The sequence below is a fragment of the Petaurus breviceps genome, unplaced genomic scaffold (genome assembly GCF_028583685.1).
Source record: "Petaurus breviceps papuanus isolate PSGF00001 unplaced genomic scaffold, PetGlider_PUasm1.0 208, whole genome shotgun sequence".
NCBI lineage: Eukaryota > Metazoa > Chordata > Mammalia > Diprotodontia > Petauridae > Petaurus > Petaurus breviceps.
Genome location: NW_027185852.1, coordinates 22,298,667 through 22,313,523, shown reverse-complemented (window position 1 = coordinate 22,313,523; position 14,857 = coordinate 22,298,667). Strand labels below are relative to the sequence as shown.

At 54.2% G+C, this 14,857-nt stretch overlaps 1 protein-coding gene across 1 annotated transcript; it reads left to right on the top strand.

Moving 5' to 3' along the window:
* The first annotated feature begins 4,461 nt into the window (after nucleotides 1–4,461).
* On the top strand, nucleotides 4,462–14,857 carry LRRC42 (leucine rich repeat containing 42). Its single transcript, XM_069093530.1, has 7 exons — nucleotides 4,462–4,967; nucleotides 6,323–6,454; nucleotides 7,492–7,610; nucleotides 11,422–11,510; nucleotides 11,613–11,726; nucleotides 13,595–13,673; nucleotides 14,372–14,857. The coding sequence occupies exons 1-7, from the start codon at nucleotides 4,495–4,497 to the stop codon at nucleotides 14,644–14,646; spliced, it is 1,281 nt and encodes a 426-aa protein (XP_068949631.1). The 5' UTR covers nucleotides 4,462–4,494; the 3' UTR covers nucleotides 14,647–14,857.

Below are 14,857 nucleotides of genomic sequence, written 5' to 3'. Positions count from 1 at the left end.
CCGATCAGACATTAGTGAAGACTTCCTAGAAGAGATGGCCTGTGCTTCTGGTAAAATGCAAAGGGTGGTCCCAAAAGTCTTGTGTTCAGTTCTGGGCTCCTGTGTTTGTGATCAGGATGGGAAAGGCTTCCAAGCCCTGCCCCAGGAGAAGAGAAGGCTGAGCAAGGCCATGGGAGCTGCCTTCCGGAAGTTGAAGGACTGTGGTGGCAGAGAAGGCTCAGACCCTTTCCTCATCTTGGGGGCAGAACCACAGAAGCAAAGAGGCCAGTGGACATCAGGAAGAAAGTTCTAACCCTGTGCCAAGTGAGATGGAGGTGACGCTGCAGCGACCCCCTTGTTGGATCCCATGCCCTCAGGCCCCTTCCCCCGAGGCAGGAAGGGAGGAACACAGGGGGATTTGAGGGCTTGGCAGGGTCAAGTGGAGAGGTCTTTAATGATGGTGGTAGGGAGAGCATCAGGGCAAGGAGAGAGGCAGGGACAGTGTTTGTTTTCCTCGGTACCTGATATATTGGGTCGCCCCCATGGGAGTAAGATGGGCCTGATTTTTTCAGGAGTATCAGGCCATCCCACATGAAGCACAAATGGAAGTCAGTCTGGACCCCTGTTGGGCTCCTGAGCTTGTCTAGATGGGCAGGAGGCTCCTGCCTCTCACTCTCAGGAAGGAGAAACCAGGCCATAGGCCTTAGAGCTCAAAGGGCTGTCCTTGGACATACTGGAGTCCAGCTCCCCACCTTCATTTTTCCCAGAGAGGCCGAGGCTGCTTGGAGTTGGGGTTTGAACCTAGGTTGTCTGCCTCCAGAATGAGCTTTTTGGGCTCTCCTGGAGTGCTTTACATTGGTTGAGATGCTCTAAAAAAATGCACGGAAGAGAACAGAAAGGTTCCGAAAGAGAACCCATGAGGCAGGACTGCTTTGAAACTAAGCGTAGAATTACAAGTCCAAGCTGCGGGTCATGAATTAGGGCAGTTAGGGTGCCTGCACAATGCTTTTATCCGTCTAGTCGGTCAGCCTCAGACACTTAGGGAGCTGGGATCTCAGGGCATCCCTCAGTCTCCCCACCTATAAAGGCCTTTGAGGCCCCTGCCAGCTGAGTCTCTGAGCTCTGTACTACACAGGGTAAGTCAGGGCCAGAGCCCAGGTGTTGGATTCTCATTGGGTGAGATTACCAAGTCCTGTGTGGGGCTGGGGATGCTGAGTCCTGCCTGAGGCCCCCTGCCTCCCCCTCCCCTTCTGTTTCTATAGGCCAGTGTCTCCTTGCTCTCACTGACTTCCAGGGGCCTCCCTTTGGGGAGTGCCTGAGTTGGAGAGATCCAGGCTCGCTGGACTGCCCCATAACTAGGGTCATCTCCTGGAGGGGACAGAAGTGACCAGAAGATAAGACAGGCTTTGGCCATTGTGGTATGGGACAGTACGGCACATGTTGATATGGCCTAGAACCTTAGGAAAGGAAGAGTTTGTCCTTTTTTTCTACTGCCGTAGGCGGTTTTCCAGGGGCTGGGCAGCTTGCTTGGCCAGCCAGGCCTGTGTGTCCAAGGCAGTAGGCAGCTCCGGGGACAGGGGGCAGCAGGCAGTTCCGAGAAGCCTGGTTCTGCCAGTTACTGTTTGTGTGACCTTCCAGGTGTGGAGAAGTCAGAAGAGGGCACTGAGCCCCCTGGACTTGGGCAAGGTGACTTTTTTTTTTGCCTTTTGGAGGGCAGTTGGGGTTAAGTAACTTGCCCAAGGTCACACGGCTAGTGTTTTTGTGTGGGTGTTAAGTGTCTGAGGCTGGAACTGAACTCCTGACTCTGGGGCCGGTGCGTTTATTCACTGCGCCACCTAGCTGCCCCTAGGCAGGGTGACTTGAGGCCCCTTCTAGCTCTGTGTTGGCTTAGAGAACCTGGGTTTGAGTCCTAGCTTTGCCTCTTGGTACCTGGGTGGCCTGGCACAAATCACAGCCTCATTGAACTTCTTGTTCATCTATAAAATGGGAGAGGGACCCTGAACCCCTTTGTGCTTTTGAGTTGCTTCTAGGGTCTCTGGGCCCCAAGTGCCCCCTGCTGGTTGGAATCTGATTCTGCAGCGCCCACCCCAAGTAGCCCAGGGCCTGGGCACGTCGTTCATGCCATCTGCGGGTCCACGGTGACTGTCTGCACCCAGCTCAGGCCCCCATGGCAGCCTCCTCCTGGGTCCCTGGTCCCAGCTGTGTGTGTGAGTGTGTCTGTGTGTGTGTCTATGTCTGTGTCTGTGAATGTGAGAGTGTGTGTGTGAGAGTACATGTGTGTGAGTGTGTGAGGCTGCTGCCCTTCTGGGCCACTGAAGAGGGCCAGAGACCCCAGGCCCAGAGGGAGCCGATGCTGTCAGTGCTAGAGCCTAGCCCAGGCTGTTTCAGCTTCCCCTTTGCTCCCTCTGGAGCTCTCCTGTGTCCCCACCACACTGAGCCTGGCATCTCTCTTAATTTTCTAGGTCAGTCAGCACATGCTGGATGAGTGCTGCCTTCATGCCAAGGACTGGGGATTTGAGAAAGGCAAATGGACGGTTCTTACCCTCTAGGGGTTCCCATTCTAAGGGGGAGGTAGACAGTGGGCAACAACCATGTGTGCATGAGATCAGGGGAGGGGAAGACTCCTACAGAAGGTATAGGCTTTGGGCTGGGTCTTGAAGGAAGACAGGAGGCAACAGGGGACAGTTGATTAATCAGCAGACATTTGTCAGGCACTCACTATATGCCAGGCACTGTGCTAAACTCTGCAGAGGCCCCATTTGGAAGGTGGCTTGTTGAGCTGGGTCCTAGACTATGTATGTGGAAGAGGGAGAGGTATCAGACTGAAAAGGAAGAGGAATCACTTGGTTTGGAATACATTGCCTTCTCCTGGGAGAGAGATGGTGAGGTCTCCTGGAAGACGGGGACTAGGTCATTTTCCCAGTGCCTTGTATACAGTTAGTAAGTACTCGGACTGAACAACTGTCCATCTCCCTCATTTGAGAGGCTGTGAAGCCCATAGACCTTCGAGGATCCGTCATGCTCCTTCTTCCCTTATTAAGATCAAGCTCACAGACTCAAGGGGGCAGCTGCATCTCCCTCCTTAAGGGAGTATCACTTGGCCAGTGGCAGGAGAGACCCGGGAGAGGGGAGGCTGCTCCTGGGAAGCAGGCTGTTCCCTGGCAGCCCCAGCAGTGGCAGGCTGCCTGCCCTCAGTGCCTCCCTCCTCCCACCCCAGGAGCACCTTTCATGACACACCTGTTTCTGGCAGAAGCATGGCTGTGTCTAGCTCCCACAGGGAGCAGGGATCTATTCTCGCTGAAGGGATCTTGGCTTTTTGGGGCCTTGGATCTTACTGCTTGCTACAGTTTTCAGGGCCCATCCCCATGCTGTTTTAGCAGAAGTAGCCAGGAGTGAGAAAGGAGAAGGACAGACCCCTTGGAAAAGGAAAGTAGAGTTTTTAGCCTTCAGAATGGTTCTTGGCATGAAGAATCTTGTCCCATCTCGGAACAAGGCTGGACTCCCCAGAGCCACGTGTTTGAGTTGAGACATGACTTCTCTTTCTGGTAAAAACAGTCAACTCCCGGATTTCAGACTGGAAGGGAGCTCCAAGGCCAGGCCCAGCCGGCTCTTTCATTTTATAGGAAACTGAGGCAGAGCTGAGGCCTCTCCCTGCTCCACGCCCAGGGCTGACACTTGCCTTTGTCTTTTTCCTCAGAGGCTTTTTCAACATGTATTCTTTGTGGACGTTGTTCATATTCTGAACTGCCAGGTCCTACCAGTATAGTGCCTGTATGCTGTTGGGGTAGTGCGGTGGTACTGCAGGGCACAGAGTGCCAGGCCTGGAGCCAAGAAGACTCACCTTCCTAAACTCAGAACCAGCCTCAGACACTCATGAGCTCTGTGACCCTGGGCAAATCACTTCACCCTGTGTGTCTCAGTTTCCTCGTCTGTAAAATGAACTGGAGAAGGACCTGGCGCAGCCCTTCTGTGTCTTTGCCAGGAAGACCCCAAATTGGGTCCCTGAGAGTCAGACGTGGCTGAAATGACTGGACCGAATTTAGGTGTTAGTGTATTGTCTCCGTCTCTCTCATTTTCGGCTTTGTATCTCTGTTACCTGCATACATTAGGGATGTCATCAAGGCTTCTTGATTGTGTCTCTTTTCCTTCTCCCCTGTGAGCTGTATGTGTCTCCAGGGCAGGTGCTTCCCCTGGTACCTAGAACAGGGCCTGGCACAGAGTTGGAGCTTAATGAATGTCTGTTTAGTGATTGTCCCAGTCTTCTCTCCTCCAGCTAAGCCTGCCTCCTCCCTTGGGTCCAGCCTCCTCCCTTGAGACCAGCCTCCTCCCTAGGGACCAGCCTCCTCCCTTGGGACCAGCCTCCTCCCTTGGGACCAGCCTCCTCCCTAGGGACCAGCCTCCTCCCTTGGGTCCAGCCTCCTCCCTTGGGTCCAGCCTCCTCCCTAGGGACCAGCCTCCTCCCTAGGGACCAGCCTCCTCCCTTGGTTCTTGCTTTTTGCAGGTGCAGCCAGGGGAATGTCTTGCTACCTCAGATCACCAGGTTGCCCCAACCCAGGTCCTATCTATGTCAGGGAAAATGGCCGCCTGCACATGGTAAGCCTGGCCCTGGATGGTGTCACAAGCAGCTTGCGGGAGCCAAGGCCTTTGAGATTGTTCCCCAAAGGCTTCTCGGTGGAGCTGTGCATGAACAGGGAAGATGACGCGGCCAGGAAGGAGAAGACGGACCATTTCATCTTCACCTACACGCGGGAAGGCAACCTCCGCTACTCCGCCAAGTCCCTCTTCAGCCTAGTGCTGGGCTTCATCTCTGACAACGTCGACCACATTGACTCCCTCATCGGCTTCCCTGAGCAGATCGCCGAGAAGCTGTTCTCCGCTGCGGAAGCCAGGCACAAGTTCACGGAGCCCGGCGCGGGGCTGCGCGCCTTGCAGAAGTTTACGGAGGCCTATGGGCGTCTGGTGCTCTGCTCACTCTGTCTTCGCAACAGGTGAGGGGGGTTCTGAAAACTAGAGAACAGAGCGTCTCCTCATCCTGGGAGGGCAGCCCGGATGCTGAGCTTGGATAGGTTCAGCCCCCCATTTTACAGGAGAGAGACTGAGGCTCAGAGAGAAAATGACTTGGGAATACAGGCTTCTCAAGCTAGTGCTGAGAGGGGCTTCAACAGCTGTCTCTGTAAGGAGAGGCCGCCCCCTTCTCTCTAGGGAGGGGCCAGAGATTCCTAGTTTATTCGCAGAGGTCATATTGGGGTACTTCTGGTCTGGAGAAAATTCCAAGCTTGAAGGGGCCAGACAGGAAGGGAATTGGAAGGATGGGGGCCTGCTGTCCATTGAAGGAGCTGAGCTGCTCTGGCCTGCCCAGTCGTCTCTTCCCCTACAGCCCCAGATGCCCCTTGGGGCCTCTCATGGGAAGCTGTTGCCAGGAGTTCCCAATGGGGCTTCCTTTCTCCTCTGGCTGGGTTCCTGGCCTTGACTTTGCTATGTCCCATAATCATGTTGGCCCACTTTCATGTCCTCTGCCAGAAGTATAAAAATCCCTTGTTCCAGAAGTACAAAAGTCTCGATTACTTTCTCAGAGGCTGCATGTTTTCTTTCTCTGATTGCCTAGTAATCCCCCAAATCCCTATTAACTATGTGATTGGAGGGTAGAAAACAGTAGCTTTATTTACAGTGCAATTAAATACAACTGGTCAGATAAGGTTTGCTTGTGCACCCAGCTGAGCTGGTCATCCAGCATCTCTGATTCAGCATTTTAAAGGGGCTTCCCGGCCCTGAGCCATCTACCCTAGGGGTTGGGCCCAGAGTACTTTTTACCTTGGCTGGGGAGAGGGGGAAGAAACTAGCCCTGGGTTCCACCCCCTCCCCCTGCCCTGCCCTCCAGGAAGCAGAGAAGGCTCGCAGATGAGAGGGGCCGAAACCCTTGACACTCCCTCCTGCTGGTCCTAGCCTGTGACCTTTTCAGGGACGATGTTCCTGGACCCCAGAAAGGTGTGATTGGCAAAGGAAGGCTTTTCCTCCACACACACCCGAGCCCTCTTCATTTCTTCTTGCTGGCCTGGTGGGTGGAGGTGGTGCCTTTTTGACATCTGAGGAGTCTCGGCTGGTTTTCTCCATGGGAGAGCTGCCACTGCTGCCCAGTAATGTTGACGACATTGGCTCACCTCAGCCCCCAACTTCTCCTTTACCACCTAGCTCGCCACAGGCAGCACACGTTCAGGGGGGTGTGGGGTGAAGGGCTGGGGGCAGGCCAGCCACGTCTGGAGGCCAGTCATTGTGGCCTGTTAATCATCCACTAGTGGGGCCTGACATCTGCTGGGGCCCACTGACCACTCTCTGTGCTTGGCAGGTACCTGGTGATTTCAGAAAAGCTCGAAGAGATCAAATCTTTCCGGGAGCTGACCTGCTTGGATCTTTCTTGCTGTAAGCTTGGGGATGAGCATGAGCTCCTGGAGCATCTCACCAACGAGGCCCTGTCCAGGTAGGGCTTATCTGCCACGCTGCCCCCAGCCGTGCCACACGGAGGCCCCAGAGTCCAGTGAGCCTTTCACAGGCTCCTCCACCCAGAGGTGAAAGGGACCTTAGGGGCCATCAGGGCATCACTGTACAGTGGAGGAGACTGAGGCCTAGGTCATACAGGGACAGGGGGTAACAGGCAGAATTTGAGCCCAGGTCCTTCCCGTTGTCCCATGGCGTTTACTGAGGACTGGGTGCTTTCTGACAGCCTCCTTGGACTGTGTCTGTTCTTTCCTGGCCTTGCTACTAAATATCTGAATGTGCATCGCATTGACTTTAGGCCACCTAGCTGCTCACACCAGGCTGGCCTTGGAGCTGTCCTGTCCAAGGGTGCAGAGAAGGATTGCTCTGGTTCCTGACTTTTCCTGTTCATTTCATAGCTACACACACAGATACTTTGGGGATCTGGTCTTCCTGCCATAGGCACAGGTTCCCATTTACCCCCTTGGCAAATTATCTTTAAGTTCTTTGGGGAAAAATTGACAACCCTGCAGCCCTTGTGGCCTAGGGCCTTGCTGAACTCAGCTGTCCTGGTCTCGGGGCAGGGGGCAGCTTGTCCATCCCTGGGTCCAGGCTTGGAGCCCCTCAGGTCAGGCTAGCAGAGCCTTCCAGGGCTCATGTGGCCTGGAGGACTTTTAGGCAGGGCTCGGAAAATGGGGAGGGGGCGTCACTTTGTACCTTGTTTGAACAGTTACAAATAACCAAACAAATCGCTTTTGAGTCTTAATTTTTAAAAGTCATTGTGGTGTTCTGTGCCTGCCTTGTGCTGGGTGCCATGATAGGGTATCAGATTATTAAATGAGACCAATGCACGTGTGTGTGGAATGAAAGTTTACAGAGAAATTACAAGGAGTCTGAGAGGGCAGGGCACAGACGCCTGTCCAGCCAGGCTGGGGCTACTTGAGGGAGGTGAGTTGGGCAGCCCCTTGGGAGCACAGCTCTGGTGTTCCATACAGAGCCACCCAAAGTAAATTCTGGTGTCTTATGGCCTCGCCCCCACAGCGTGACCCAGCTCCGCCTGAAGGACAATTGCCTCTCTGATGCCGGGGTCCGGAGAATGACTGCTCCTGTCCGGGTGATGAGAAGAGGACTGGAAAACCTCGCCTTACTCGACTTGTCCTGTAAGTTTGGCAGTGTCACAGTGGGAGGGCACCAGCCTCAAGTCCAGACAGAAGGGCTCAGGTTGGATGTGGTGGCCAGGCCCCTGCCCCAGCCCCCTTCCAGGCTGGGCTCCCTTATCTCTTCCTTTATCTAACCAGTTAGAATTTCTTTATTCTGAACTTAGGCAGCACCAAAAAAGAGCATTTCTGGGGGCAAAGTAGAATGTGTAAAGGGTTGTGAGTGACACGTGTGAATCTCTCCTGTGTTACACTCAAAGCTGCCCTGCTGCCGTCTCAGCTTTCTTCTTACACCCTTGTCAGTTCTTCAGTGGCCTCCACCTCATTCTTTCTCTTCCTTCCTTTCCTTTCCTTCCTCTCTTCTTTCCTTCCTTCCTTCTTTGCTTCCTGCTTTCTTCTCACTGTCCTTACGTCTCCTCCCCCTGACTCTTCCCCTAATTTGCTTTTAAACACATTACAGAGCCAGGCATGTCCATGCTGTGCCAGAACCCCTGCATCCCTCGTGGGGTTTGTAGGGAGGGTCCTCCTGACTGCAGCAAGGGTCCTGGCATGGTGTCTGGGACTTTCCGCCAGCCTAGGAATGTTTGTTACAGTCTTAGGTGAAGTTTCAGCCATTACCCAATGGATGGACCTTCCCTTAGGTTCCAAATCTTTTGGTCTCTTGCTTCCTCTTTGAGGATGAGAATGTTTGTTTGCTTGTGACTCATCTCTGCCCCACATGGCCTTCTTGACCCCACCCCAATCCCTGCCTGTTTGCTAATTGAATTTGTGTCCCTCATTCTGCATTTATAAGTGTGGAAGAGGGTGGATGTTTTCTGCCTCCCCCTGTGTTAGACCCACCTGCTTGTTACCCACCCCTCCCCATGTTTGTGGCCCCTTCTTGCCAATTCCCCCTTCCTCCAATGCCTCCCTTTACCCTTTCTTCTCTTGCCCCTCTTAGGACCCTTAGAACAGGCCCTATTGACCCTGAGGTCCCCTCTTTTCCTTGTTTAACTGTTCGTTTCCTTTGAAGACATTAAGGCTTGGAAATGACACCTGTTTCTTCTCCCCCATTTGGATATCAAGCTTCATCATCTCACTGCTCCAGTGCATGTGCCTTTCTAGGTTTCTCTTGCTTTTGCATCCCACCGCCCCATCTCACTCTGATCTTTGCATCAGGAATGCTTGGAAGTCTCCTGTTTCTCCCTTGCAAGCCAGGTCTTCCTTGGTCAGAGCCTCTGTGTGTCCCCAAGATCACTTCTCATTTGCCGTAGAAGCTGACAAGGCTTGTGTGATCCTGACCATGGTTCCTGGTACTTGGACTCTCGTTCTGACTGTTTGGATATTTATTCTTCAGGATGGGAGCTCTGGCAGTATGGCAGTGACATTCTGGGCTTCTCCTTTTGGGTCTCCTTTTAGGAGGTAATCAGTGTATTCTTTCTGTCTTTACTTTGCCCTCTGGTCTAAGAGATCTGCGCAGTTTTCATCCATGAATTATTCTTCTTTGAGGTGATTGCTGTTAAGTGACTTGACCAGGTTCACACCACTGCTAAGTGTCTAAGGTCAGATTTGAACTCAGGTCCTCCTGACTCCAGGGCCAGTGCTCTCTCCACTGTGCCACCTAGCTGCCCCTCACTGACGAATTCTTGAAAGAGAGTGTCCAGGCTTTTAGGGTTTTCAGGGAGTCCATTGCTTGGCTGAGGTGACCACCTCCTCTCCTTTGTCATTCTCCTTACAGTTCCTTCTTCCAGGGCTTCAGTGGTCCTGGTGGGAAATCCATTTTTCCCTTTGTGTACCCTCTTTGTTAGGGCGTCAGGCTCCCCTCCTGGGCTAGCTTTCTGGGGTTATTCATTTTTTTTTAGTTGGCATTGTAACACTTATTAAAATAATGCTGTAGGGAAACAGCAGCAGCAAAGAGCCCGAGAATTAAAATGCAAACCATGTAGAATCTCCTTTGAAACCTGACCATGTGTCAGGTGTTCGGCCTGTAGCCAAGCAAGCCCCCGAGGAAGCCGACCCTGTCAGGCTACTTTTCAGGCATCGGGATGGGCTCTGTGTTTGACCCTTACGCGATGGAAAGCTCCATGAGTGACTCGTCAAAGCCAGTGGCGGTGAGGGTGCTGTCTCCCCTTGGGCTAAAGATTGGTCCTGGCACATAAGGTGTGGAATGACAGAGATGCCTGTTCAGTGTTTAGTTGTGTCAACCAGCCCCCCCCCCCCCCAGTAAATTATGTCATCCTGACTGTCTGAAAAACCGAGTATTTCAGTGAGAAATAGACTCGCTAAAGAGCGATGGGCCAAGAAGGCAGACGTGCAGAGATTTCAGAAGCCATGCTATTTTTCAGTCAATTCAGAATTTTGTCAGCTGTTTTTCTCAGTTTGTTTAGACCTTCCAGTCATTGCTGAGGGTTTGGGGTCTTCTCGGCTTACTCTTCTCTCCAGACTTTGTTGCCAAATCTCTGCGGCTCAGAGCAGTCAACCTTCCGGCCCTGGCTGGCCCCTCCGGACAGAGGGCTGGGCACTCCCAGGGTCTGCCTGCCTGCAGCATCTTCAGGAGACTGGCCTGTACTCAGGCTTTTCTGGGGGCTTCTGGCCACTGGCTCTTGCTGTGGCTTCTTGCTAGAGTAGGCTTGTGGGTGTTGGACTGTCCATCTCCATTCAGGCTCCTTCCTGGCCAGAACTTGATCTCGGGATTTTCATTGATCTGTTCACTGTGTTTATCGTCCTCTGGGTTCTGCCTACCTTAGCCTGCCTCTGTTCAAACAGTTCCGTAATCCCAGGAATTCCTCTTGATGCTCGCCTCCCGCTCACAGTCATCAGTTGGCCATCCGGGACTGACACTGGGTTCTTGGCAGCACCTTTGATTGCTGAATGTATCCATAAGGCTGATGAGCCCACTCAGGAGACAGGCAGAAAGAAAACCTGCCCGGCCCCCAGGGCCAGCAGGGACTATTTTGGTGGGTGTTAGTCCTGTTGGACCCTGACCTTCCTGCCTGGGCATGCTGTGCCCAGTCCTGGGGCCACTGGGTGTTAAGTCTCTATGAAACCTGGATTAAGCCCCAACTGAGGACCATCCCCCAGCAGGAGGTGAGTGTGGCCGTCTTTGCTGGAGACATGATGCCCCACAAGGTCTGCAGAGCACTTGTCTCAGGACAACTCTCACACGCTGCACGGCATTAGTGTTCCCGTCCTGTGGGAGAGGAGGCTCACAGCTGGCACTCGGGCCTCCTGAGCCCAGTCTAGGGCAATGCCATTGCCCACCAGCACCTCCATGCTTCCCATCAGGGGTTCACAGTTCTGCCACTGAGCTTGAATGGATGCCAGAGAGGCTGGCACTTAATGTCAGCCAATCGGCAAGCATTTATGCCCGGCCTGTGCAAATCCTGGGGATCCAAAGAAAGCCCTGAGCTAGTCATTCCTCTTGAGGGGCATATAGTCTAAGAGGGAGGACAGAGAGGGGATGGTCCCCAGGCCTGAAAAAGTCAGGCTCGGATCCAGGCCTTTCAGGAAACCAGAGGGGCCGGGGGGGGGTGGCGTGTTGGAATGTGCAGGGTGTGAGGAGCAGCAAGGAGGGGGCCAGGCCTGAAGCAGGGGCTGAACTATGGTCAGGTGCTCCGGTTTATCCTGACCCGTGCCTGCGTGTGCCTGGTTATGTTCATGTTGTCAGCCCCTCCTTGAGAGGAGGGGCTCCTTGTTGTCTTTCTTGTGCCTGGCATGCAGTAGGAGCTTAATAAGTGTTTGCTCACTAACTGTATACTCTAGTACTTGGACTTGTCGTTACCATGTGGCCCAGAATTTTATTTTCATGGAAAGTCTCCTGTGGTTCACTTTCTAGGTAATCCAGAGATCACTGATGCAGGAATTGGCTACCTCTTCTCTTTTAGAAAACTGAACTGCCTGGATATCTCTGGGACTGGCCTTCAGGTGAGAGTGTGACCCCCCTCTAGTGCGCGCCCAGATGGCAGCCACTGCCTGGCCTGGTGGGTGTGAGTCTGGGCGTTACTTACCCTTGTCTCCCTTGCTTAGGATGTGAAGGCCGTCATGCATAAGCTTCAGACCCACATCGGCCTCGTTCATTCCAAAGTGCCTTTGAAAGAGTTTGACCACAGCAGCTGTAAGACGGAGGGCTGGGCAGACCAGGTACCTTGGGAAGTGACTTCATCTGGCACTCTGAACACAGAACTAGTGTGTTCAAAGATCACAAGTGCTGGGAGGGCAAGGACCAAGTCTTAGTGGGATTTAGTGCCTCCTGGGGCCCAGCACAGCCTGTGCCCCCCATTTAGGTCTTAGCGAGTATTTGATCCTCTAGAGAGCAAGGTAAAGATTGGTATTATACCCATTGTATAGATGAGGCAGCAGAGGTCCCTCCAGGCTGCCTCCTGGCCCTTCTCCATAACATCTTTGGGAGAGCTCTGCAGCTTCTGTGGTTTCAGTAACTTTGTGGATGCCTCTCAGATCTCCTTGCCCACCTCCAGCTGTCTGAGACATCTTGGCCTGAATGTCCCGTAGACATCTCAAACTTAGCATTTTGTCTGAACCCATTTGTCTCCCCAGCCCCTTTCCTGACTTGTCTGTTAACCTGAGAGGGCACCACTGTCCTCACTTCCTGGCTCCTGTCCCCTCCCTCCCATGCGGTCAGTGGTCAGGTCATTTCTGCCCCATGGTGTCCTCTCCTCTGTGGCCACCTTGGACCCTCATTTACTACCTCCTGCTTGGCCTAATGCAGGAGCCTGCCCATGGGCCTTCCTGCTTCCAGGCTTTCCCAGTGACCATCCCGAAGCCCAGAGCTGATCACTTCCCTCCTCCCCTGAGCCAACATCTGTGGCTCCCTGTGACCTCCAGGATCAGATCTAAAGTCATCAGTTGGCTTTTCAGACTTACACAGTGTGGCCCCTCCTGCCATGACAGGCTCCATCCCACCTCTCCAGGAAGCCCCTCCCAGGCTCCCTGGCCTCCAGTGGCTCCCCCACTAATTAATCATCTCCCGCTTATTTTGTCTGCACTGGGTTGTGAATAGGTTTTGTCACTTGTCTTCCCATTAGAGGGGAGCTCCTTGAGGGCAGGGGATGTTATCTGTCTCCCCCGGGCTCAGCCCTGGGCTGTGCACACTGGAGGCGCTTCATAAATGCTGACTCAGGCGGTATCAGAGCCACGCTGTCCCTCCTGCACACAGTAGGCACTTCATGACTGCTCCCTGATGGGTCAGAGCCATGCTCTTGCTCCTGCACACAGTAGGCACTTCATGACTGCTCCCTGACGGGTCAGAGCCACGCTCTCCTTCCTGCACACAGTAGGCACTTCATGACTGCTCCCTGACTGGTCAGAGGCATGCTCTTGCTCCAGCACACAGTAGGCACTTCATGACTGCTCCCTGGCAGGTCAGAGCCCAGGGTTGGGACCACTCTCCCTTTGGCTGCAGGGCCTGAGCTGCAGAACAGTGACTGCCTTTACACGGCACCTACTGTGTGCCAGGCAGTGCGCTAATGCTCTGGGATGTAGGTGCTATTATTATCCTCCTAAGAGGCAAAGTGACTTGCCCAGGGTCACACAGCTAGTGAGTATCTGAGGCCAGATTTGAACTCAGGCCCCCCTGATTCCAGGCCTCATGCTCTTCCCACTGGGTCACTTGACTGCTTGCCACCAGGAGACAGCAGAGGCTTAGAATGGGACCAGCACTTTGTGGTACCAGGCTCTGTGCCAGACCCAGGGGGCGCAAGGGTGAAGGGACAGTCCCTGCCCTCTGGGAGCTTACACTTCACTAGGGAAGACAGACCAGGCCATCTTAGGCGTTCAGGCCAGCTCTGTTCTCCCTGGTGTCAGCAGGCCTCCTGTGCCCTGGGGCTGCCTCTGGCTAGTCAAGTGATGCTTGTCCTTGGATCAGGAGGCTTCTGAGCAGCCCCCATTAGCCCCCGGGTCTGCCCTGGGACGGGCTGGGGGTGGGGGGTGGCACTGCCTGCTGGGCCCCTGGAGTGGGATGGTGGTGGAGCCCGTGGTTGTCCCTGTTTCAGATTGTCCTGCAGTGGGAGCGCGTGATCTCTGGAGCCGTCGCAGGCCAGGACAAGCCCCGGACGGCAGCGTCACGTTTCTGTACGTACCTCTGACCGCAGCCCTGCCTCTGCTCTGCTCTCTGAGCTGTCCAAGCTGTCGGTTATTGCTGCTCAGCAGGAAGGCCAGAGTCACAGAATGTCAGAGCTGGGAGGTCATCTAGAGGTGATCGCCCAAGACCATGTAGGAGACAGAGGCCCAGGTGAAGTGGGTGCCTGAGGGCACCCCCACACCTAGTAAGTAGCCAAGCCAGGACTCACACCCAGGTCTTGGACCCCGGAGCTTTCCCACCAGGGGACTGGCTCGTTCTGGGAGATGTGGGGCCTGCAGAACTTAGAGCCACCAGCATGGTCTGGGTTTGGTCCACAAGGTCTGATGCCTCTAGCCACCTTCTGTCCAGACAGCCTGGGTTTCAGTCACCTGTCACGTGTCAGTGATCTGGAGGGTACCTAGACCCTTCCTTAACACTATGACAAACTGAAAAGGGGCCAACAGTAGGCACAGGGGCCGAGGCCCCTTGGGAGGACGTCACAGGGAGGCTGATGGCTGCTCTGTGTCTGGAGGAATGTCATGATACGGGGAGGACTGACGGCTGGGACAGGTAGTGAGTTCACTGTCACTGGAGATCTTGGAGCAGAGATGGATGAGCCCTGTGTGGAGTTACTGTGCTGGTTTGGGTGGGCCTCAATGCCCCCACAGACTCTCGCTCCACACTGAATCTTTCTCTGCTTCTGCCCTAGATGGACAGCGGCCCCGGATGGAAGCCCCTGCCAAGTGTCCCTTAGCTGACGCCCCCACAAACTCGGGTGAGAAACTCCAGTTCTATAAAGAGAAGGCAGCGGAATGCCACGGGCCGCCATTGAAACGGGAGGCAGCTGCCAGCCCAGAGCTCCAGAGCTCCAAAAAGAGAGCTCTGGAAGAAGCCGACCAGGAAACACCAGGCTCGTCGCCATCCTCCAGGCAGAAGTGTGTCTGCCTCACCGTGGAAGACTGGGACTTGCTTAATTCTTACTGATGGGGGGGGGGGAGGCGGCTTCTGGCCCCAGCTGTACCATGGGGTGCCAGGGGACAGGTGACGGTGGGCTTTGGGTTTGGAATTGGGCTGTGACCTGGTAGAGTGAGTCAAGATGGGGGGGGCTCACTTGTGGAGCAGAAGGAGGCCAGTGTTTCTACTGTATATTTTCAATACATAGTAATTTTTCAAATAAAACTTTTTGCTGTTGTTA